Source organism: Lepisosteus platostomus, chromosome 2 (assembly GCF_059453375.1).
Source record: "Lepisosteus platostomus isolate fLepPlt1 chromosome 2, fLepPlt1.hap1, whole genome shotgun sequence".
NCBI lineage: Eukaryota > Metazoa > Chordata > Actinopteri > Semionotiformes > Lepisosteidae > Lepisosteus > Lepisosteus platostomus.
Window position 1 is genome coordinate 77,892,808 of NC_142612.1, and position 26,241 is coordinate 77,919,048.

Below are 26,241 nucleotides of genomic sequence, written 5' to 3' on the forward strand. Positions count from 1 at the left end.
TGGAAGGCAGACATTTATCTCACTGTGCAGTTCCTGTTCAGTAAGCGGCTATGCTCTCTTCTGTTTGAATTGCACTGGATGTAATCAAAACTCAAGCCTCCAGAACCGTGAATGTAAATTAACAGTTTCTTCTCCTCCTTAACTTTAGTTCTGCACATTTCAGAGGAGCGTCGTCAAGAATCCCAATAAAAAAATAAGAATTCCAGTGAACCAGAGTCTTATAACTGAATGTCGTTTATTATGCTCTTTCTTGAGCATTGTATTCATTGAAAATACCACCTGCAGGAAATATGGAGAAGAGAAAAGCAGAAAATATCTGTTAACTGTATGTGGGCCTCTCGATGCTCCCATCAAATATCCCATCCATACAAAGGCATACTGTTATGCAATTGTAACTGCTTTCAGAGAATTCTCTGTTTTAGAAATGAAAAGGCATTTTTAATTAGCTCTACATTCTGTAGCCTTACAACTGACAATCCTGAAAGCTGGATGAAGTCAAAGGAACTGGACACAGCTCTCTTCTTTCATGAATCTCACAATAAACTCTTTTGATTTCTGACCTTTCTGAAAACATGAATATATTAGATAGAGGGACTAGAAAGCCCCCTATTTGCAGCAACTTGAATTGACCATTAACAGCCAGAAGGAGATCCAGAAGTCGATGACTGACTTTTAGTTACCAAATAGTAATATTGATTTTTTACATCACATTCTCTTCTGGCAGTTTGAAACACATATTTCCACACCAAAAAAACTGTATGTTTCTATGGCAAATGAGTGGACATTTGCACTGTTGTTACTGCTAAACTGCTGCATTTTACCTTGAATCTCATCATTGTTGTCTTCTACACAATATAAGGATTAGGATTAAAAATCTATTAAAACAACGGTAGTGAAAAGTAGAATTTGAGCCAAATGTCTAGAATTAAAAGACTGAAAGTGAATTTGATCCCCTTTCATTGAACTGACTCACTTTGACAATGACACAAAAGATTTTGAGAAGGGCTTCATACTGTACATGTAAACATTCATATATACCGAAAGGTTTTTGACAAAGACAACCCAGTGTGTCACTGTATGCTTAGTGAAACAAGAAGATGAGGGCTTGGCTGGCAGTTATGAGGCAGTTTAGTTAGGGCTGAGAACTAGAGGTGGTTCTTTGCACAAAAAGGTTGGCCAGTTCTCTGGAACACCTGGGTGACAGCCTACAGTTGGGTGACACCTGCAATCAATAAACTAGTCAACCAAATAAGTGAAGAGGTTGAATGGTCTTCTTCACCCTTTTGTGTTCTTATATTTATGTGCGCTACTTTTCTAACAGGCTGCTGACTGCTGCTGTTTTGAATTTTAAGCTTTTCATGTCGAATTTCCGATTAATGTGCAACGCCAGTTACTGAAAAGAGGGCAGGCTCCATGCAGCTGGTCTAAAGAACTGTCATTTCAAGAAATTAAATACATTAATTAGAATGATAATAAGAAACCGCAATTATTTGTACATCTTAAAAAGTCTGTAAAGTGGATTAATATTGTCGCTGTTTAAAATAAATCACAAAATAATTCAGAATTCAGATCAGAGATATTTTTCTTTTCTCCCTTAGTTCCGTAGGAATGGAAGATACCTTCAGGCTAAAGTGAACTGATATTAAGAATACAAAAAAATGCAGGGAGAAATGTCGGGAAATTGTATATGCAATTTTGCCCGATCACTATGATTTACAATAGTAATAAACTGAGATTTGTAGTTATGTGAGTCATATTTAAGATATAACCATCTAGCTCAAAGCTAAGTGAGAAAACTAAAATAATTAGGCTAAATTTCTGAAATCTAAATTTTCTGCTGTGGAGCTGTGTTTATTAAGTGTACATTGCACCATACCAATGAGTGTTTTGTTTTAGCAACACAGCAGCAGATCCAATATGACCCTCCTGATTTTTGAATTTTCAGTTTTAAAACTATTTTTACACTAAATTATGTCAATATGTTTTTCAGCTTCAGAGTGCTGAACAGAAACTGTAAATCAAATCATTTTGAACATATGAAAACATAACTGAGGCCAACTATAACTTAAGCAAGCAGTTTAATGTTTATAATGCTGCTCATATAAAGTTTTCATAGAGTGTCATAAATCATAAATGGCTCATAAATTTATCATATACCTAGAAAGTGTTCTGCAAAGAGTGAGCCTAGATGTCAGACTAGGTCTGATCTTCAGTAATCAAAAGCTGGTGTGCTGCAGTGCATCCTGGGTACTCATAGAGCTGTAAGATCACAACACTGTGGAGAACCAGCCAGTGAGAAAAATAATAAAACATGAATCAACGGAAATAGCCTGACCTCCCCTACTTACATCCGAGACTGAGAAAGGTGTAAAAAGTGAACTATGGGGATTTCAAGCAGTATTTACAGGGCAGCAGTTTTGAGAAGGCCTTCCAGAAATTTATCAGCATTACATTATAGACATCAACTCAGTGAGGCTCACACATCCTGGCATTCTTGCGACCTGCTGTGTTCTGCATGCGTGTTGAGTTATTCCTGTGCTCTCTCTGTGCTGTAGACCTCTAGATTAGAGGCTACCATTCTGCCACTTAGCCACACTCTTTCAACAAGAAACGTTTTCAGATGGAGGTCTTTCTCAGCGGTTTCTCGCTCCTGTTTTTCTTTGTCCCGTGGTCTAAAAAGAGTGGAGCAATCTGGGTCTGGAATCAACAAATTTGCTACTTCTCTTTTGTGGGCGCTGAATACAAATGACACAACTGGGGCTCAAACTTCAAAAACATTCCCTTCTATTCACACAGCTCTGCCACACACACACAGCTGGCAAGACATCTGAACGACCTCATCTCAGACCTCAGCGACCGTAGTCCTGATGCAGGGGTAGAGATGGGTGCGCAGCACAACAGGCAGCTAGAATAGACGATAGGAGCTGCGACTGATCACCTGCCAGCCTGGCAGTCTAGGATGGACGCCAGGAACACAACTGTTCAACTCTCATTTAATTACAGTGCTAAAAAAACATTGTGTTTTTAACCAGCACATTGTTTATTTAACCAGCCCGATTCCATCTTCCATAAACTTGTTAGACAGCTACAGTGGATTCCTACAACTGCTCTTTGGATTATATCATTGTTCAACACAGCACCTGGGTTCCTGAATGCTTCAGTTTACCCCCGGACTTTGGTGTACTGGCCTCGGCTTTTTTATAATAATAATAATAATAATAATAATAATAATAATAATACCTGCAGAATTACTGGGAAACTTTAAGTGACCTGTATTATTTAATACAATGTATCACTAAATGCAGAACTAATAAGAATAAAATCCTGAAATGCACAGCTCGTAAAATACAGAGTCTGCAGCTTTATGGTACCATAAGCTGTGCAGACATTCACTAGACTGTCTCAGATCATTAATTTATCCTCCGCCGTTAACAGCTTTATGGGAGTTTAATCAATGGCCCTAATGCTCTTGAATGAATTGCAATCAGTAATAGTCTATATCCTTCATTCCCTTACCTAAGCAGGATGATGCCTTTTCCCTTAATATCAACAAACAGGCAAGACTAGTCCACTTTCCTGAAAAATGAGGTTGCAACCTTTCTAATGAATTGCAAAGCTAAAAAGGCTAACTAAAATGTAAAAGAGAAACTCACAGAATAAAATTAAATATAAAAAATAACATTCAACCTAACTTGGAAAGTTTATTTATTAAAATGTTTTGCTTTGATTTGTTATCAAAGGGAGAAATTATGGAATACATATATTTCTCCAGCAAATGAATACTGACATAATAAATGCGCAAATCTTAGCAACAGAATGGAAACCCCATTAGCATAAAGATGGCTTTTCAATAACATTTAATAAATCTGCTGAATTCTGCCCTGGCCTGACAAGAAACAACTGAAAGTCAAATGGGTGAGCTATCCCCTGCAGCAAAGTTTAACATTACTTAGACACGCGCTTTGTTTATTTTACTGCTTTACACTATATTGTGCTTGAGAGTTTCCTCAAAGTATTTTCATTTTGTATACAATTTCAGTTGCTACAGTATTCCAAGCAAAAAGTGGTACTGTCAAATGTTTGCAGCTCTTACTAGAGCTTATTTTATTTATCTTGCTTGATTTTCAACACAAACACGTAGTGGGTTAATTCTATGTTGATGGGAACCAGGGAGACAAAATCCTGAGGGAAATGTGGAAGATAGCACTCTTTAAATGAATAGAGAGATTAAAACAAGATGTACCTGATCACCGAGTGCAGAGAATGGGGTAGCTGTGTTTCAATCCAGTTTTAAGGTAGATTTGGTTTCTGGAGTCATCTTGGTAAAGCAGTGATTACTGTGACACAGGACACAGACAGAGAGGTAATTTAGGTACAGTCAGAATAAGATGGTCACGGGTTGCGTTTTTTAATGAAATCTTGAAACTTAACGATGTGTGAGTAGTAGCTGAATTAAGAAAGGAAACAAGTTTTGTGGTGACTATCTTAAAGGATCTTCTCACAGCTCTCATCTTAACAGCTCACACCTTCAAGAAATTTTAGCTGTAAAGTAACACATTACCCTGTGATCCAGCATTGTGGATGTCAGCATCACAGTATCCACAGTTTGTCAATTGTTTTCGACGACAGAATCCAGAATTCCCTGCCATTTCCAAAAGACCTGGACACAGGCATCCATTTAAAACCTGCATATCCAGTAATTGGCTCTATGATTAGACTAGACAATTGTCAAGCTAGAGCTCTTTAGAGTTCCTAGGGATTATACTATGAATGCTCTAAAGATGGATGTTGCTTTCAGAGAGGAAATACAGGTGACAAAATGTCTCTTTCATGATTTCCCATGAACTTGAACAGACATTTTAATCATTTAGATCAGATGAGCTCATTACTGTTGTTCTGTGCTCTCTTCAAATTTCATTCAATGTGCAAATTGCTGCCAATTAAAAGTTTTTAGAGCTGTTCTCAGAGGTATTTCTGAAGCAAAATACACATAATAAGCATTACAGTCAGAAGTAGTGCTTATTATGATCTTGCATGCTAAACTTGCTTGTAAATGCACAGATTACCACATTATGAATATCTTTATCTCCTGTTATACTGAATATCTCTAAATGCTGTCTGTTGTCTACTTACTTCTGAGAAAATAAAGAAAAGTGATTTTAACATATTCTATAGGCTTCACGGTCTTTATATATTGCTCTGAAATTGTATTCAGCATGGAAAACACTCTTTTATAACAGGTGTGTGGCTGTTAAAACATTCCCTGCTTGAAAGATACAATATTCCAGACAAAAATATATAAGTCCCCTTAAGATGTAAATGTATGTCAAGGAGTGATACATTGCCCAAGTTGCTATTTTCAGCTTTACACTGGAAGCAACAGAGAGCTAAAATTAGTTGGGAATGTGGTCATGTAACTGTAGCCTCCTTGTGGTACTAACTTGGTACAAGTTTATTCTCTAACACATCAGGAATGAGTACCATATTAAGCCTATTACCGAAATAATTAAATTAAATTTAGTCCTTGAACTATATCCTCAGAATGGCTTTCATAAAAACAGAATAAAGGAAAATAAACTGAAAAAAAAATAGGTGGCTCAATTCCTGAGGGCAGGGGTAAAAGAGGTTGAAGTATTTTCTGTCTGCACAGGCCTGAATCAGCAACAGAAATTTGGTTTTAAAAACTTACACATGCATGCAACATCTTTGTATCAGCCTAAACAAAAAAAGAAGATGTACCGTCTACTATTCCACAAAGTGCATCTGCTATGACTTCTTGAACCACAGTGCGGAACGGGTATTTAATCCAGCTTTCTTTGTATGTGCTGAAATAAATGAGAAAACCTTTTTGTGAGTCCTGCGTTTGCAGCTGTTATTACACAAACCACTGTCACCCAGAAGGTTGCCTCCGAAGGAGGGTACAGATGGTAGTGACAGCTTAATGGTGCCTTAAGAATTTAGTGAAGCTTCATTTTTCTGCAAATGTTTTTACTCAAAGGGTTTGGCTCAAACAACACTTTAATTGCCTTTGTGATACCTTTGGATGAAGGCCAGTGGTAGTGCTGGACCTCTAATTCAAAATTCTGAATTCAAAGAAAACCATTCCCAGTGCACACAGGATGTGAGTGGGGGGCTGATCTTTCTTCAGAGGAGTGTCTTTCTTCATCCAAAGCCACAGACACTAAATGGTAACGGATTTATGATCAAATCTAATGGTGTCATCTATTCATGAACCACACGCATGTAGCTTTTAAACACTACCTTATACAGTGCAGAGGTATGTTTAGAAGGGCACTTACACAAGAGCAAACACAGGATTTTAAAACATTAGGCCTGAGTCAGGTTTGCAGGCTAAATAAATAAATGAGATCGTGTTTATGCTGTGGTTAACTGATCCAAACACAGTTTAACAAATCTAAAAATACAAACTAGTTTGCAGGATACTTCCTGACCCAGTATGTTACTAAAATGCACTGTGATAATAAATTAGGGGACCACAAAATCATCATGGAGAGAGGTGAGATGCACTCTGAAGTTCAGCTGCATTGATTTAAATCAAATACAACAAATAAGGATGTGTATACACACTCATAGCTTCGTGTACAGAGCAGAAATGTATACGTTATTTATAAAACAAAGTATTCTCTTCATCCTGTTGCTCTGAAAGTAAATCTACTGTAGATCGTGCTAAGCCAAGTCAACAGGATCAGCAGCAGAACTTAATTGTGTTTTCATGTGAGTCTAGTATCTGTACCAAGAGGGAGAAGTACAGTATATATTTTATATTACGTATTATGTATTTTACAGACTTCTCATGGTACTTTCATTCAGCATTAAGCAAACTTTTTCACTAAACATAATCTAATAATAGTTCTGCAGTACTGTTACACACGTAATACAGTATATCCCAGAACAATCAATCCTCATGTTTACTGCCAAATGTTTTTGACAAGTTTGGCTTTGGATAAATGGAGACTTAATAAACTTAATCTTTTCCCTTTTTTAAGGGAAAAGAACTTTTGATCTGAGTATTCCTGTCAATAAAAATAATGAAAACCTGCAATTTCTGAAAAAGCTCACTGCTGTTCCAATGATTGTCTGGTGTTTGTTAATCAAACCGGATCACTGCTACAGGGCTTATACAGGCAAAACCAGTACCTCTTCCCTCTGCGTTGTGCACTGTCAGTGATGCCAGTGCAGGTTTGAAGTTTAAGTGGAAACGTCCGGGGCAAATTCAAACCATGGCCAAAATCCCAGTGACAGCTGGCCAGTTCCAGTGCCCAGGTCCAAATCTGCAGCATCAGAACTATGTCTCCAACAGTACAATGAATGAGCGCCTCCTAAAATTGAGCCGTTCTTAAGAAAAGACCAATGATCTTAGATCACAAAGCAATTGCATGACACAGAACTAAAAGAATAAATAGGCATTGTTTATCACGTACATTTCGCAATCAACGGTCTTTAAATATTTCAGACTGTATTGTCATATTGAACATATTTAAAATGCCCCAATACGATTCTGTAATACACATCTTTTTTTTCCTTTTGCGGTTACCAAAAGGTCTCAGTAATTTATGGGAAAATCACCATATTGCAGCATTTTAAACAGTAATTACCTTTGAATAAATGCTGTTTTCTTTTTCTAGACATGCTTATGTAAAGCACGATTGGGTTATACCACAGTCTGAAATCTGACTGATTTATAATTGTTGCATTATGTAAATACTACTTATCGCCAGCTACAGTATCAACACAAGATACACAATTCACATGCCTTCAAAATTGGATGACCTTTGTCTGAAAAGGAACTGGCTGTCTATTCCAAATACGACTTACTACAACTGTTAAAAAAGAAAGTTTCACTTCTGTTTATCATCTGAAGTAAAAAAAGACCTCTGCTAGATCGTGGATAAGTAGAAGCTGAAGCTGTCTGCAGCGGAAATTTTAAATCAGAGGATGTAAACTGTGTTTTTCCGACCCTACTGAAAAAGGAGAAAAAAAACTCTTCAGGTTCCACGGTTCACCATAGAATTATTAAAGTAAGGAATAAGGCTACCCTGATTTAATTTTTAAAATAAAAAAAAAAATTGTTCTGAACAAAGGACTAAGAGTGGAATTGATTCAAGTATTCAAAATCCTTGAGGCACTAACAAGTGAACTACAGACTCGATAAACCAGAGGAAACAGGCACAAACCAAGTGGAAGAACATTTAAACCCAAGATCAGGAGGTCCTTATATACCCCAAGTGCTGTAGGAGCATGGAGCAAGCTAATTTAACATTTTGTTAAAGCCAATACTCTGGTTTCTGTCAAGAGACAGCCCATCAATTAGTCAATATCAATATCAATTAGTTACAAACAAGCTTGAGGGGCCAAAAAGCCTCCTGTCATTTGTAACCTTTATTTCTTCAATGTTTTGCAAAAAAAAACCTTATGTGAACTTTCCCATTGAGATCGTATGAAGTATAATCCTGCCAATTTTATTGCCATCCTGCATGTGAAGAAGTCCTTAATAATTCCTTGAGAATGAGCTTTCCAAAAGGTGACTTGTGTCTCATTTGCGTGTTTTATGTATTTTGTTTTAACTTTGTGGTGACAGTTAAATATTCCTTTAAACGTAACATTTCAGTTAGAAAAATATATTTGAGTAACTGCTTTTTACTAAATAACTAGTGATGAAAATGCCACACACCTGAAGAAGGCTCCACGGCAGAAACGTTGTGTTTTCTTTCTTCATTTTTCAGCATGGAATAAACCTATTACTTGTTCCTTTACACACAAGAAACATGTTGTCAATAACAGAATACAGAGCTTTTATTAATGAAGCACAGGATTAATCTCTTAAGAAATTGTACCTCCAGAAACTTTTACTGTGTTTGTACATTTATTATTAATTCAGTGGTCTAAAGCTGTTATCCAACCACACTTGAGCAATCCATAAGAAGTGACATAGCAATGAATCCATCACATTTACCAATTGATAAGGATAAATTATTGTATTGTAATTACTGTACTACAAAAGGTCATCTGGATCAAGCGTCAATTTCAAATTAAACATGTAAAATTTATGTAGATCGCCATACAATTCTGACACTAAGTGAAAAGAGTATAACAAAACAAGTATCTCTAGATATAGTCCCTAATGAGGGTAAGCCACAGTGAACAGGGACTTTCTGTACATTGTGCATAGTCTTATGTCCATGTATACAAGCTTTATCATTCTTCAGTTTCAATTTGCTTTTAGATGTTATTCTGCTTGTAATGTGGCACATCGCTGATTTTACAAGTCATCAAAGTTAGCTGTGTATTATATCGACGTTTTTAAGATCATTACACTCAAAATGCAGCGCTCACTTACACGTTACAAGCTCACGAGATCTCGCCTTCCTAGTTGAATGGCTGTGCCTTTTAAAAACGTGTTAAAATCTCATATTTGCTGGTTTTCAGGAAATGCAGAAGAAACAAATGAAGGGCTCTGAGCTCAGAATGAGTAAAGAAACTCAATACATCTCCTCTCTTTTAGCACACAGTGGTGCAGTGGATAGCATTACTGTCGCGCAGTACTGGAGCCCTGGGTTCAGTTCCTGGGGTGTTATCTGTGTGGATCTGTTTGTCCGCTCTCCGTGTGTTTGTGTGGGTTTCCTGTGGGGGCTCTGAGCTCTTCCCACAGTCCAAAGACACACGGGTAGGTTAATTGGCTTCTGGGAAAACTGGCCCTGGTGCGGGCGTTTCTGTGTGATGCCCAGTGTGGAACTAGCGTCCCGTCCAGGGTGTATCCCATCTGGCACCCGTTGCTTGTTGGGATAGGCCTCTCCCACACCCCTGTATTTGATAAGATAAGATCACTTTATTGGCCATATACAATTTCTTGCAGTAGGAATGAGACACACAGACAGGGAGAGAAGCTTGGGGTCAGAGCGCAGGGTCAGCCATTTGTACAGCGTCCCTGGAGCAGTTGGGGTTAAGGGCCTTGCTCAGGGGCCCAACGGAAGAGGATTCCTCTGCCGTCCGCGGTATACGAACCAGCAACCTTCCAGCCACAGGTGCAGATCCTGAGCCACAGATTTGGATAAAGGGCTCAGAATATGGATGGAAGAATGTTTTCAGTGATAGCCAGCAGTGTTTGATACAAATGTGAATCCAATTTCTTTGATTGAAAATACGTTCTGTTGTCTGTAATCAGATAGTAACCTATTTTCCACACAGACGGCGTGCATCTACCCTACTAGCACCAAAAATTAAACCCAATTCTTAGAATCACAGACTCAAAGAACCGCCTGGATACATTCACTTTTGGCATGACCTGTGTATCTCCTTTATTCTTCATTGACATTAGCCTTTGTGTGCAGTCTTTAATATGTGTCATGCTACTTTTACATTCATCGATTTTACACCTCAGTTCAAAGTACAAAAACTGCGCGACATTGCTTTATAACAAACAAGGCAAGAGCATAGTGATGAAGTCTTGATTATACAAACATCTGCCATTCAATCCAGAAAACCGGACCGAGTACTTCTGCCAACAAGTGTAGCCTTAATTGCGAGAGTAAATATGGAAGAGGAGAAAACAAACACTTCCTGTCTCCCAGCAGATAAGGGCACTGTGGGCGACTAAAGAAAACTAATGGATGAACTGGGAGCCACCCAGGAGCCTGGATGTTTCTAAATTATGTATGCACATTACTTTTCCAAGCAATTAGGAAATACTTATAATGCCTGGAAAGACCCAGATTTGATAAGAACAAATGTTTCGGCAAAAAAAAAGCCAATTATATAGGAAATATCAGGAAAAAACACTCAGGGCAGATGATGTTATTGGTATTTCCAGTAGGGTAATAAACGAAAGGCTGATCACTCAGTCTCCCCCGGTAGCTGAACCTTCTCCTGAAGATTTTTTAGGAATTAAAATGAGATGGATTTACTATTATTGCCAAATGGACTGTGTGTGTGTGCACAAGTATTACTATGTGACCCACTTGTTTTCTGGAATTAAGTTAATTATTTATGGTGAAGATAACTTGGCTTTGTGCAGTGCCATTACGACTACTGTACTGGAATATTAGAATTTTTAAGACATAATTCATTACATAACTCATTCTGCTCTATGACCATTTATGTTCCCATATCGACAGGGGCATGAATACTTTTGGTGGACACTGTATTTGTTATAAGTGTGACAGTAAACCAAGTGAAGGAGATGTTGTGAGGACCAGTGAGTCTCCAGAAGACAGCATTTTATTTTACACAAAATGTGAAGCTCTTTAAAAGCTAAAATTGATTAAAACAGTAGAAACAGAAAGAGCATCAGTAGGAGGATCACATGATGTCTCAGTGTTTTGGGTGGTCCTGCTTTTTCATGAAGGTGTCTCATAGAAATTGCAGCTCCTCATATCCTCACAATGTAAAGAAGTTTTTAACTAAATACGATAGCATGTTCTATAGCATGCCAAAAATAGTTGTTCCTGGTCTGTTTGCACCCAGCTTGGAGTGGAAGACCCCACACAGATGGGATTACCAGTGCTCGTGTGTGAGCGTCCGTGCCTGCTCACGACGGACTGAATGAAGTGGCCTGGCACTGCCAACAAGTGCAACGCTTCAGAAGAGCTTTGCGTCACACGCACGCTCCTCACTGTGGTCTTCAGCATGAATGAACGGTAGCCCTGTGCTGACAGAATGCACATAATGAAAGAGAAATGAGAACAATACAAAACTTGGAATACTTAGAGTCACTGAGCTGGCAAAGACACGATGAGACGATCGCCTGGGAGAGGAGCCACACACCTGCAGGCTGTCAGACCTCTTCAATGACACACAACCAATACAAAATACTGGCACTCTTACTACATTTCACGAGTTTTTTTTTTGCAATCAAACAGAGCACAGCAGCACTGAATCTCGCTTCTTAAAAGAGCTGGTGAATCTGGGACAATGGCTCAGTAAAAGACACATCATTACTCAGCTGGCGTTTCAGGTCAGTTGATTAACTGTTGCCTGTGAGGGACAGCAGACAGGTCCTCTGTGCACGCCGGTGTGTGTGTAAACTTATTCGCCCGCATGATTAAAGAAACCTGTGTCTCCTTCGAAATGAAAAAAAAACAAACAAATAACAATATAAAACAGCAAACACTTTCATGGGCTAAATTAAGATGCATATCTTTGTGTTCCAGAGATCACAGGCAGACAGAAAAAAAGCGTAAATAACAATCAAGCAAAAGGAAATTCTCCATGATGAGGCCATGTGAGAGAGAAGGACAACACTGGTTCTCTAGTGCTTCTGAATCCCAAAGCCTGAGGTAAGGATTTATTGCAGACTTTGAAAATATTCAAGGTCTTGCTTGTCTTTGGACCAAGCTAAATAATGAAAAGCTTGGATGCTTTTCCAAATCTGTCAAGACTGTAAATAAAAATAAAAAATATGGTTATGAACTTCCTTTTTCAGACTGTAATGCAAGATACATGCAGTTATTAAAACCATTACTCAGTAAGTACACTCAATAGCTTAAGACAGGGCTAGGAAATAGACTGTCCCACTTGCATTGCCTTATCTCCTACAGTCAGAGTTTCCCTTAAAAAGTGCATTAAAAAAATTAGGCTTCTCTCACAAATCTCCCTTCTCTTACAAGCTGCCACCCATCATTACCATAACACTACAAATCCCAGCAGTCTCTGTAACATGTTTTAGAAACTGCACCTTTAAAGTTCTGTCAAAAAAAGTAAGCTTCTGTGACAGGAAATATGGAAAAGTTATAGGACAAAAATAGGTCTAAACTCTATGGAAAACTGACTTTAGGGACACAAAATTAACAAGACAACTGACTGCAGTTTCTAACTAAATCTGAAAAGCATAACAATGATGTTGTAAACATCATCTGTGGTGGTTAATACATGGTTAAAAATTAAAAGCACAATTTTTAACTTCTACAATTTGTTTGTGCAGATAGTATCCTCAGGCAGACTACTTTGACAGCAACTAGAATCAAATGTCACAGAGATAAATGACTAGTTCTATATTCCGTAATGTTCCGGGCCATCAATAACTTCTCCTTCACAAAGCCCAATAATGTAACACATCTCCTGGATGTGGGCGTGCTGCTACACTTGTCCACACATGCAAGCGCAAAAAACAAGAAAAGATATTTGCCTACTTGCAGCAAATCCTGGTTCATAACCTTGGAGTAGTATGTTAATTACACATAGCTCCACTGACGGCAGCACTTCAGGACTGTAATTGCAATCATTTTCAAAACAGAATCCTAAAGGGGGCTGTAATTTGGAGCTCCCCGTCATCTGTGTGAGCAAGCAGAAGCTCTAAAATGTCTTGTTGCTGATTATTTCTGTTTCTGTAAGCACGGTTCACGAGTGGTATTTAACCGTTAAACTGTTGCATCACACCTCCAACCCAGAGAGGTCAAACGTGAAAAGCTGTCTGACTGGTGTGTGCAAATACACCACATGTTTTCGTTTTCTGTTTCGCCTGCACAAATCCTTCCAAGACATCTGCTGAAAGATGCAAAACTAATGTCCTATTTAAAGGCGTATCTTTGGCTGAATTCTGTAAATAAACTCCTCGAGTCTGTTTTCTAAGCATATATATGTACTGTATATGTATTCTACATGTACATCATCCCAGATATGGGTGTCTGCAAAGCAAAATCAAACAAAGATAATAAAAGATATACTTAGTAATTATATCACTACTGAGTAAGAAAAACATATAACTGGGTAAGAGAGCAAGGCATGAGAAATTTTGTACTGTTCTGTCAGGTTTTGCCAAAGCATGTAAGATCCCATTTGGATTTGGATTATTCCATTTGGATTTGGGTAGATAAAGATCCAAGGATCTCATCTATCCACTTCTTGCAGCTTCAGTCACATGACTGGGTAGCTTGTTACACACCCCCACAACCCTCTGCATACAGAGGGTTCTCAGCTATAAATGCATTTTCACTCAGTCGGGAGTATCACATGGCAAGGGATGAACTAAAAGTAGACACTGGGCACACAGAAGCCTCTATGAGCTTTGACAACATCAGCTGGTTAATACAGGATCCGTCCTCATGTTCCTATATGTTGTTTATTAGCTTTGTAACTGTTCATTAAAAAAAAAAAGATTAACACCCAAACAGCCTCCAACAAAGGAGAAATTACAGAAATGAGCCATGATTGTTTTATCTTCAATCTGAAACAAAAACCTTTAGTATTCCCTTCTAGTTAGAGAAAGACCTATAAAGTATAAAATGTGTTTTAGCAAATGGAATTATTTTATCCATCTAACAAAAAGGGTAACACATAACATTTAGTTCATTTTAACAGGTTATGCCGATGACACTGAAGGGAAATTGTTGCGTCTTCTCCCTACTGTCAAAAACAAAGTGATAAATTGTCTGCCTAGCTTCATGCTGAATTCAGCAAAGAGAACCTCTGCAGTTTATTATTCCTCACGGTTTCAATTCAAAAGCCGGGCTATTTTTTTATGGGCTGGGTCATGTTTAAATTGATTTTTTAACATGGTTTTTAATCATTCACTGCACTTAACACCTCCCAATATAGCACAAGAAGGTTTAACTGCAGGAGAATAAGAAAAACATTTTAATGTTCCTTGAAATTAAATAATAATAAATCGGTTGAACAATATTCCTTTCGTAAAACAGTTATCCCAGGGTCTGTCCACACTTTCTTGGTTTCCTTTCAACTTCCAAAGACATGCAAGTTAAGTTTATTTGACCCTAAATTGTCTAGCATGCTGGGGCTCAAGGGTATTCATACTTGGCAGTTTTGTTCCCAGTTCAACCAGTACTCGCTATCGGACTATAAAGAAACATCACCAGGCGAGCTTGATGGGCTGAAAACTTGGCCTCTCGTTGGTAACCATTCTGGTATTCTGAAAGTTATAAAGTTATTACAGAAAGCCATGGCCTTGTTTAAGTGGAGATAAAAGTTTGCTGCATTTCTCTAATTGGATTTTAGCAAAGGCAATTGAATTCTGTACAAGAATTACACTGGTTTTGTCTTCACAAAGCACTGCAGCCTCCATATTTTCCCTAGGAACAGGGCTCCATATTTTCTCATGCCTGTCTGTACTTTAATTGCTTATTTTCTCAATGCTTAGCTATGCCTCAGCTGTCCACTTGGAAGAGGTCAGTGTGTCCTTTACACGTACGAATTGCTATTGAACCTTTCAAACTGGGGGATCTCTAGAACTTGGTTTGAGGTGTACTGGTGTTGCACAAAGAGTTCTTCTGAAAATATATCAGTGAGAACAACTAATTCTCCGTGCTGTTAAATTCAACCTGTATAGAAGGGTAAACCTGGGCTCTCAAAGATCTTAGTGTGTTTTCAGGCAAAGCGCAAAAGAAATTCTGAAGAAAAAAAAAACACCTTTAAACAAAATGACAGTGATTTTAGTCAACACAGACATAGTGTTATTTAAAACCCTTTTCTACTTATAAGGATCGTCCAGAAATATCCACTACCTTCCTATACATAGTGCCAGAAACCAGAGCCTGGGCACTGACACCCAAAACCTAAACACAGGCAGCATCAATAACTCTAACCTTTTGTTTAGTACACAAAGCACGTCTTGGGGAAACTGCAAAAGGAGCCCTGCTTTCCTTTTCTTCATTCATTTACGCTATTATGAACTGAAACTGAAAAAAAAGCAGCAGCAATATAAAATGTCATGGGAGTTTGGCAAGTAGCACGCACATAATGCAAATTTAATTCACTTAATCGAGACAAAATTCCAAATATACCACAATTAAATAAAAGACATTTTCATCACTACTGAGGTAATAAAAAATGAATTGAGAGCATTCACAACTTAACCTATATGTTGTCGGCAACAATCCAAATGTAATTGAGTACTGAGCACACGACCAATGGGCGTTTCCTAACGGCTGGGGATCTAAGAATGGTCAATTTCTCACATCATCTGAGTACATGAAAAACAAACACATCCAAAACTGCTACCACTAATTGAACACATATTCAATATCCTTGAACCTCAAAGGGATTTTTAAGCATAATTGGAGACTTCCTCTGTCTTTCTGAATGTACTGCAGCCCAGCAGCAATCCCATCGTTCTCTTCAAGCTCACAACATGGAAGAGCTCGGTTGTGTGTGTCATAAACACCAGATTCACGCTGTGTCCGGCCAAGGGACGGATCAGACTAATCCACTTGCAAAAACCCCTCCTCCCCCCAACGTGAAGAAAGGGCTAGTGTTAGAAAAAGACACATAAACAATATCAATTTCTAATTTCTAAAGCATTCACTGGTTAACCTGCAGAATGCTACCAACCTGTTCAAACATGGGTCAAAATTCAAGCAGCGATATTATTTTAAGGCTTTATTGGTCACATTTTACTCAAGTACAAGGGCAGACGCTAGTGTATTTGCTTTTTATCTGCATTTTTTAGCAAATGACAGCTACAGTCTTTTCCCATCATGCAAAATCCCCAGCATGCAAACAGTATCTCACAGAAAAGGAGAAAGTCAGCCTTTGTCATTAGTTACCTCATGTTATGGTCATTTAACACTGTCTACATGCAATAATTTAACAGTCACATTACTGTTTTTTAATAACACATTAAAACATACAAAAATAAAAAATAACTTTTAAATCTTAGACATAGACCTACAAAAGAGGTTGGTATTTTAACGCATTCTGTCCCTTCATATAAGAGAAATGCACAAAAATGGTGCATTGGGCAGTCAGGAGTAAAATTGTCAGTGTGAATAATTTCAACATAGCAGTCAATCACCTACAGCAGGTTATTCCACTAATCTGCATAATTTAAAGGCATCTTGTAATAAAACCGGTAATCTCAGTTAATTACTGTGACACCTTCTTTTCCTGTCCGATATATGCTGCACCTTTCTGGTGTTTGTGTCCGATTGTGTTAGGAGTCACCAGACATTTTAACAGTATTTTGCTACATACTTCCAGAATGTTACTCTTTGACAGGGGAAACCTGTGGAATATTGTCATCATTGCTTGACCAGACATCATTAGGCAATTGATCACTAATCAATCATTATAAATATAAGGCTTATTTAAATGGTCTATTATTCTTTTTACTATGCGGTCATACATTCTGCAACGAATTAAAAAAACACTACTGTGTTTTAAAAAAACATTACAAATGCTGTTTGTACTACTGCAGTGAACTTGTAGTTCAGCTTTCGGCTGCTCATTTTACACATCCAGTACAGAACTGTAAACTGCGTGGGGTCACTAATTTTAATTATTGTTTGTTTGTTTAAAAGTATTGTTTGTGGCATGTTAAAATGGTATGGAAATTAGTTCATGCTTCTTCAATAGAAGAAGGCTCCACAGCCAGAACGTTGTGTTTCTTTTCTAATCTCTTTTCACCATGGAATAAACCTTTATTTGTATACTAGTTCAGTCAAGCTCACAAATTATTATACGGTAAATCTACTAGAAACGTCTTGCTCCTGAAATACAGTATTGGGTTTACTTTGAAACATACCTTTTCGATCCTAAATAAAAAACAACATACCAAGTTAACTTGAAAAATTACCTACAGTACAGTAAGTCGAACAGTGGTGGGGGCTATACACAGGCATACAACCATAGTACTGCAAACAGACAACTGCTGTACATTCGGGTAGTGCAGTCATTTGTAATGCGGGTGTGCGGTCAGTCATTGCTCAACTCCATTGACTGCAACTTAATACATTCAAAGGCGCGTATCTCCGTTTTCAGTGCATTCCGACAGAATGTTGATGGCAGTTTCTTCGCTTTTGGACTGAAGGGTATTATCACTTTTTTTGGAGGCTTTCCTTGTGGCCCGAGACAACCGCCGTCTGAACGTGTCCCCGGCCAAGAAGTACAAGATAGGATCCACACAGCTGTTCAGGCTGGCGACTCCCCGAGTCACCTGGTAGGTGGCGTACACCTTGTTATTGAAGTCACACATCTCGGGGCTCTGAAAGTACAGCCGGGCTCGCAGATTCAAATTCTTCATCACGTGAAACGGGAGATAGGACACGGCGAACACGGCCAATACGATGATGACGAGGTGGATGGATTTCTTCCTGAGCGGCGCGTTGTTCATCTCGTTGCAGATGAGCGACTTCGCTATCAGTCCGTAACAGCCCAGGATAATCATGAAGGGAATGCAGAACCCGAACACGGTCGTGCACATGCTGTAGATGAAGTAGCTGGGCAGCTCGTCTTCAGTAGTGGTGTCATAGCAGGTAGTGGCGTTTTTCTTCAAGCCGGTCCGGGAGTAGTAAAGTATCGGCGAGATGCCGCCCACCACAATGAACCACACCAGCGCGCTGGTGTAGATCGCGTTCCTCTTCTTCAGCCGCCCTAGCGACTTCAGAGGGTGGACCACCCCGGTGTACCGGTGGACGCTGATGCAGGTCAAGAACAGGATGCTCCCATACAGGTTCACGTGGAAAATGAAGCGCTGCAGTTTGCACATGACATCCCCGAAGATCCAGTCCGTCTTGTTGAAATAGTAAAATATCAGGATGGGAAGGGAAAGCACGTAGAAGAAATCCGCCAGCGCGAGGTTGAACATGTAGACCGAGATGCTGCTCCACGGCTTCATGTGAAAGATGAACATCCATATGGCCACGCTGTTCCCTATGAGTCCGGTCACGAACACTATGATGTAGACAGTGGGAAGGTAGTAAAACTGAAAGCCAGTCTTCGTCAGCGAACATCCTTTGCTATGGGGATCTATTTCAGAAATATTGAAAAGTGAAGTCAAGTTTAACTCAGCAGTCATGATGTCTGTAAAAGGCAGGTGAGGGAACTGTTAAAACAAAGAAGAGCAACGTCAACTAAATGCATTTAGGGAAAGGTAGCTGTGCTTCAGCTTTAGTGCAGATCCGGCAGTAAAGGACTGGGATGTAGCCGGCGCGGTTCAACTCACCTTGCTTTGCTCCGAGCACATTGAACATTGAACTTTTTTTAAATGTATCGCAACTGATCTTCACGGCGCTTAGTTCTAATAGAGCGCTGTTCCGCTCCTTAGCGGCATGTCATGCTCGTTCTCGGGGAAAAAAAAACATGCATTATGAAACCAGCTCTTACTGAGTCCTTTGGAGAAACAAAGTTTCTTACCGTTCACTCGCACACGAATCCCTCATTCCTTACTGGTTGTTTTAAAAGGGCCCCCTTTTCTGTTCGGCCGGGGCTCGGCGTGTAACCCGACGCGTGTCCCCGTAAGGCCCAGCACTACAGGGTCGGATCGGGCTGTAGCCGCCTTGGTTGGGAGCAGGCGAGAGCAGCGCCGAGCCCCTGCCGAGGCGCACCAGCGACAGGTCTCCGCGCCAGAAGGAGGAGCGTCTCGGAGCCGGGCGTGGCGTTTGTGAGGCACTTGGAGACGAGCTTCAACATCTGCCCGGTGGAAAGAGAAAGGCTGGAGCAAAAAGAGCGGCAAGGATCAAAAACACTGAAGAACTGACAAGTGTTGTATCAGCATGCAGTTTGAGCTAATACATGTAATTCAGCCGCGCTCTTGAGGGGGTAGCTGATTTTATTTTCATACACATTTTCGTTTTGACTTTTGGAAGAACAAAGCCAAAACGCAAATTAAAAATTTATATATTTATGAGTTGCGTCCTAAGATTGGAAAACATGTTTTTTTTTTCTTCTTAGAAATTATGGTCGCGATGAACAGAGGCGTACATTTAAAAAGATCATCAATTATCTTCTCCAGCCAAGAGTCCAATAAATACAAGTCCTTCACTGACCTTTAATTTCCCTGTGTTTATTAATACGTCGCAGGAACAATTAACAGATTAAACAGTTCTTCACCGAAGGCTAAGAAATGTTATTTCGATTTTTAGTTTATAAAAAGTAGTTTGTAAAACAAAATGTCCAGGGATCTACGCGAGTTAGACATGCAAAACTCACATAATATGGGGGTCAGGATGAACGAGGCGACAAAAATGCAATGCTCCGTCTGTCTGCATTCCTTCCTCAGTTGAAGTCTGTGGACAGTTCGTTTCGTCCTTCGCTTTAGCCACCAAGTAGGACACTTTTAACCTTTTTTTTTTTTTAGAAAAGGCGGGCCACGCAAGAAAATGTTCTTAGACACGGGGTGGGCGATTGAACCGCGATCTACGTTCACGTTATACACGGGGAAACGACCGAATGTCTCCTGTCCAATCGATTTACAATTAAGGCAAGAAGTCTTTCCGCGGCGCAGAGGAATTAAATCCTTCGCGTCAGGGTGTCCAGCCAATCTAGCATCTTATCTGCTCTGTTATCACGATGCACACTGCAGACACACACCTCTCCAACCTCTCAAGTCCTCACGGCCGTCTTCACAGTAGGCTTTTCACGCAGAGACGGCTGACTACTGATCTTTTTTTGCGATGAGGGTGCAAAAAGAAATAGACAGACACTTCATTAATCCCGTGCGGGAAATTGCAGTGCAACAGCAGCCTCGCACAGTCAACACATCGCACAGTGTAACGAAATGATACAATAATACAACAATACAATACAGTCGGCACAGTCAGCGAGAAGTGCAGTAAAAACGTTAAAAGATCAAGAAAGGAACGGTAACTAGAGAAGTGTCTGATATCTGTTATTAAATTGGCTTTAAATTGTTCAGTTCTTTGGCTTAGTTCGTCGCAGAAATGCAATAACCTCTCGATGTTAGCTGGGTTTAAATGTTCGATGTGTGGAATGGGTAGGTATATGCTTAAAGCTTTGGGCTATTGGACCTCCGTCTATTTTGCAAGATTGAGTTCCCAAAGGATAGAAATCAATGCTAAATTAAAGAAATTGACAATAGTCGCGTTTTTTATTCCATAGCACCGTTCCTATGCGTTTATTTCAAGCCATTGTGCTTGAAATTGGGCTAAGAACAGCCGTGTGCTGTGAACAGATTGTTAAAAGACTTTAGGTTCATTTCCGAGGAAAAGCAGGAATCCGGGAACAGAAGCTGGCAGCCTTTGGGAACAGACAGTTTAGGGCAGCAAAGTCACCGATCGTTGAAATTCACAGCAGCAGACGGCTCTCGAAAAGACTGGACCGACGAGCTGAAAGTACACGCGTTGAATTGGAATGAAATGTAGTTTTACGAGAGGTTAGAAAGCGTTCTGTTTTCATTCGCTGTGTATGTTTAGTATTGATCAGCGAATTGCGTTCCAAGAGGACGGCACACGTACAGATACTGTAGCTCAAATCTCCTGACTGACGAAGCTGTGATGTCCCTTTCTCAACCTGTTTGCGTCCAATCGATCCACGCACACCACGTGTTTTGGGGGCATCACAGTGTACACGTCTTTAAATGCACGAGAATTCCATCGATAATTAATTATCAATTTAAAGACTCCCAGTCCCCGGAATGTCAGCGTCACGATGAAAGTTTGCAGCGCAGGGTTAGTGGGTTCGCAGCACCCAGGTCAGAATCCACGGACTTGGAGATCGTGTAGGTTACCCTTCACTCGCCAGTTTCTAAACATTTGCAACAAACCTGTTTCCAACACTTAAGAAGGTGAGGTGTTCATTTCCTTCAGGAGTCACCTAATGTCCATGCAACACAATTAGCAGCACAGGCAGACTCTGAGTGTGATCCTGTTTTCGAACTTGCTGACTAAGTGCCGAAGTGCACAGCAAACTGGTGTATTGTTTAAATAGAGGTGGGCTGAAAAGATTTATAATAATGTCTGTGAATTAAAAAAATAAATAAAAAGAGCAGAATCTTTGCTGATGTTTTCCCAGCTTTGATGTGTTTTGCTTGAGGTAATGTGTCACAGGCCACCTCCGTATTCTTTAAGTTGGTGTTTATTTGTGCTACGATGTTCAAAGTACAAGTATCTTGCGATCTGAGCCGTCTCATGGGGGAAGCGTGTGTAAGTTACAACAGAGCCTCAAGACCCTTCTGGATTTCGTCAGATTCCAGGCTGAATGTGAATGGAAATCCAAACCGGAGGATTAAAGAGTCATATTAAAAACAAGTTTATTTTTGCTTGGTGCTTGAGTATCTCGACAGAGGACTGATTTACACCCCAATTCCCTGCACCAAGGTGAGGAGAGAACTGTTTTGTATGGTGATGATGAGAGCCATGTGCACTCTTATTCAAGAACTTAAAAGTTCCACTCTCTGAAGACAAGCATGTCCACCGGCCCTCTCCTTCCAGTACACTTGAGAGAAATTAATCGTGAACAACAGTCATGCAAAATGTATATGTGCAGATAATGGGGGCATTTCTACTGTGCATTTCCCAACAATGCTTTGCAAGATTTTCACCTTCTTGGAGTGCCAACAAGTCAGGAAATGAAACACTTAAGGATCTGAATCATTTAACACATTTAAATAACTGGCAAGAGCACAGGACCTGAGGAGAGATAACGGGAAAACTGGAAATAATACTGGAAAACTATATCAGTACCTGGCTGAACGTCTCTCAGTGTCTTGATCTTCAGTTAAGAACGAGAGACAGTTGGTTCCCATACTATGCAAGCTTAGAAAGGCCAGAAGAAAATACCAGTGCGGGATCTCTCAGTGCTCATCTGACAATGTATATGGAATACTTGCCAATAACCGAACTTTACAACCAGTATTTCAGATCCAAGAACAAAAGACCTACACCTACAACATAAGCTCTCCTACTGTTCAAAAACAGAAACGCTCTTCTTTTTATCATTTGAAACCGGAATTTCATGCACAACTTGGAATGAACATCATACAGTGGCTCGTAGGCACAGCCGTGCAGAATCTTGAATCTTTTAGATTCCAGCCACTCTGCATCTCGCATTGTTCATCTCATTCTGGTTCGCGATGCAGAGCTGGATGAAAACCATGTCCATGGGGACACTGTGAATTTGAAATCGGATATGTAAGCCATTCCAGACCACTCTCAAGTTAATCTTTACAAAAGCCAACTGAGCCAGCATACTCAGACAGCTCAGATAAGGTAAAAGTATCGATTTGGTTGAAAACAGCAACTAGGTCTTCGTGGATAGGCTATAAATAAAATCATACCCAGTGATTTTCACAGACAAATGGCAAAATAAGCCCTTTGAACTCTTCTTGTTGCCAACAAATTGTTGTTGTAATCTGAGATTTTAATGTTGTTCTTTGTTGCTGTTTTTGCATATGTTTTATCATCGATATCCTCCTCTGAAAGAATGCCTGAGCCTTTCCAAAGACGTGTCGAGACCTGATAAGAATGTCTTCAGACTGTTTGCTGTCTTCTTTTTCCTTGGAAAGAGGATAAACAATGCCTTCTGTAATTCTGTGGTAACGGATGGTTGTACTTCAACTTCCAGTTTCACTTGGCCTTCTCTTGATGGAATTATATAGAATAGTATAAACATGTAGTTATATTAAATCAAAATAATATAAATGTCAATTCCCATAAACTGCCTGCGTTTTGGTTTAACAGTATAATGCTAATCAAAGATAAAGGGAACGTCTGACAATGATTTGGAGATACTTAGTGCCGTGTCTCTTTAATATGGTTGACTACTGAAAATATGCATTTTTATCACTTTTTTAGATATTCATATCTATTTATATTCAGCATTTTGATTCTTTTGAAAAGCTGAGTATTTACATTTTAAGACGTACACTTGTTTTTGTGCTCTAAAAAATAAGCACTAAAATGCACTGTCCCTAGCTAATAATTCCAGATTATGACATATTAGTATAGAGTTTTTGGAACATACATTTTCCTTTGATAGCAGTTAAAGCTAATTTAGCTATGACTGACCACACACAGGTTTGCACTTCATAAAAGTGATTTCAATATCCATAAAGTTTTAACACTCTTAGATATAATACTGATCTTCCTATGTATTAAAGGTTTCCCAGTTGTTAGTGTGCTTGGCACTGGTAATGCACTATAACCCTATAAAGCAATATACTGTACACTGACAGGGTCCGATGACTCAGTAGTGATTTAGTGAGGCAGGTAATCAAATTTGTTCTGTCTGAACTTGTGCTCCTAAGGTTTCCAGAGTGGCTGAGATTTAGGTTCTTTCATTGTACATCAGGTTATAATTCTAAATAGCCTCATATTGATTTCTTGGCTGTGCCTTGAAATGGGATGTTTTGCAGGTACTTTTTTTAGTTCCTCAGGCACTATACTCTGTACTCTGTACTGTATATATGAAGACTTCACAAGTGCAGTCAGACCCTGTCAATGGTGTTCCATGTTCTAAAATGACATTTTTTAAACTTAATGTTTTTTTTCCAAAACCCGAATGCTCAAATCGAAGGCTTCTAAGGGTTAGATACAGTACATTACAGTAAATGACAGCACAAACTAAACAGAAACAAAACTGAAATATGTTGATTGTATAAGTATTCCAAACTCATTTGGTGGAAGCACTTTTGGCAGCAATTGTAAGTTACAAGTCTTTTTTGGGGACGTTTCTACCAACTTTGCAAACCAGCTTGGTGCAATTTCTGCCTATTGGTCTTAATAGACATACCCAAGCACTCTCAGACTATCAGGGTTCACAACCATGTCTTTCCACAAATACTCAGTAGGGTTCAAGTCAGGTCGTTGACTGGGCCACTGGACATTCACTTTCCCATTCTTAACCCACTCCAGTTTAGATATGGCCTTGTTCTTCGGATCATTTTCCAGCTGAAGGGTTTATTTTTATCCCAAGTTTAAGAGTTTTGCAGACAGAAACAGCAGGTCCTCCTCTTTTATTATTTCCTGCCCGTCCCTTCTAAGAACCAGACCTACAGTATAACGTGCTGCCACCACCACCAGGACTGATTCAGGGTTAGTGTTGGCTGAGTGAGGCACTGTGTTGGGTTTGCATTACATACAGCTCTTTGCATTTATACCCAAACGTTCAGTTCACAGGGTTCACAAAACCTTTTTCTTATTAGAAATACAATTTGGGTACTTTGTTGCAATACCTACGGTATGCAGCACTGGAGATTTTTTTTTAAATTCCCTACAAGTCAGCCCCTTTTGTGGAATGAGGAAAATTGTCAAACCCTGGAGTTTTTCTCTTATTTCAACCATTTGAGCTCTCAAAGTTGCCACTAGCCTCACAGAGAAAGCTCTAACCAGTTTCCACCTTCCCTAGCTACTCAAAGACAGGTGTACGTATTCTGAAATCATGTTAACTACTATTATTGAAGACAGACAACTAATTGTGTGGCTCATTAAAGTAGCTTTGTGCACCTAAATTAATTTAGGTAAGTTTCAGAGAAGATGTTGATGCACAATTACAACTTTAGGAAGACCATGCAGACTGGACCCCTGAATTAGAGTGCTTACATCTCTACTTCTCTACTGTCTGCTTTCATTGTGTTGCCTGAAATAAATTCTTTCATTGCATTAAATGTTTCTGTTGCTGAATGTCCCAAATTACATCAGCTTGTTCCTGGTGTAATTAGCAGCTCACAGAATGGGGACTATTTAACCAGCAGAGCTCACTATTTTGACGTGATGATAAACATCTGTTTTGAATTGATTATTCCACCAGGGAGGGGCTGGGAACTGCAGAGTGTGCGATTATGGTATAAGACTAACGTTTATTCTATTCAGGGGTCTCCAGCCCAGTCCGGTTACAGTAGGCTTAACAAAGTCTCCAGTTTATAAAGATTTCATCATGTGTATGTTTTTGATAAACTAGGCAAGTGATCTGTTCAATTAACAGAAATCCGATCCAGTGAGAATTAAAGGGTGCTTGGACTTTTGTGCCACATAATCTCTAAAGTATTTAATTAAGCAAATCACCTGTTTAATGGATCCATAATATAGAATCACATTATCCCAGGTTTTTGAAATTGGCAAATTGGTGGCTTAGAAACCTTGTAGTGCTCTGGCTCTCCAGGCTATTCTTCCTCAGCTAAGCAGTTGTTCTGTGCTTCTGTCGAGCTTTTGTTGGGTTATTCAGATTACGTTTTCTTGGAGGGGGTTGGAATGGCAGTGCCTGAGGTAATTAACACTTGAAATTGAATAGCTGCAGGACTTTCTCTCCATCAGTATCCCAGGGTTGTGGGGAAAATGTGAGAAAATGCTGCATCTGGCATGGAAAGACAGGGATTCATTATACATGTGTTTCCATTTTTTTAATTAAAATAGCAGTATTAACTTGATTACTTATACCTGCATAACTGACAGCTAAAATACAGCAAAATCAAAGCAGCTGTACAGGGAACACTTATCTCATTATTCCTGCTCAGTTTCTAAATTGGGCTGATATCATTGTTAAGTACTCTATTTTCAAGCATTCATATATTCTGCAGTTTAATTGATCTGTTGAGGATCT

General features: G+C 39.3%; 1 protein-coding gene across 4 annotated transcripts; it reads right to left on the reverse strand.

The window, feature by feature from the left end:
• Positions 1 to 16,332: 16,332 nt before the first annotated feature.
• On the reverse strand, positions 16,333 to 19,440 carry p2ry1 (purinergic receptor P2Y1). Of its 4 annotated transcripts, none has more exons than XM_088620068.1 (2): positions 19,102 to 19,440; positions 16,333 to 18,790 (listed from the first exon to the last, which is right to left on the reverse strand). In XM_088620068.1, exon 2 carries the CDS (start codon positions 18,761 to 18,763, stop codon positions 17,702 to 17,704), a length of 1,062 nt encoding a protein of 353 aa, XP_088476194.1. In that variant the 5' UTR covers positions 18,764 to 18,790; positions 19,102 to 19,440; the 3' UTR covers positions 16,333 to 17,701. The 4 variants fall into 4 exon arrangements, with proteins under 4 accessions (XP_088476194.1, XP_088476209.1, XP_088476202.1 ...); XM_088620083.1 differs by having other exon boundaries at positions 16,333 to 18,714; positions 19,102 to 19,439; XM_088620076.1 differs by lacking the exon at positions 19,102 to 19,440 and adding an exon at positions 18,911 to 19,095 and having other exon boundaries at positions 16,333 to 18,714.
• Positions 19,441 to 26,241: the final 6,801 nt, after the last annotated feature.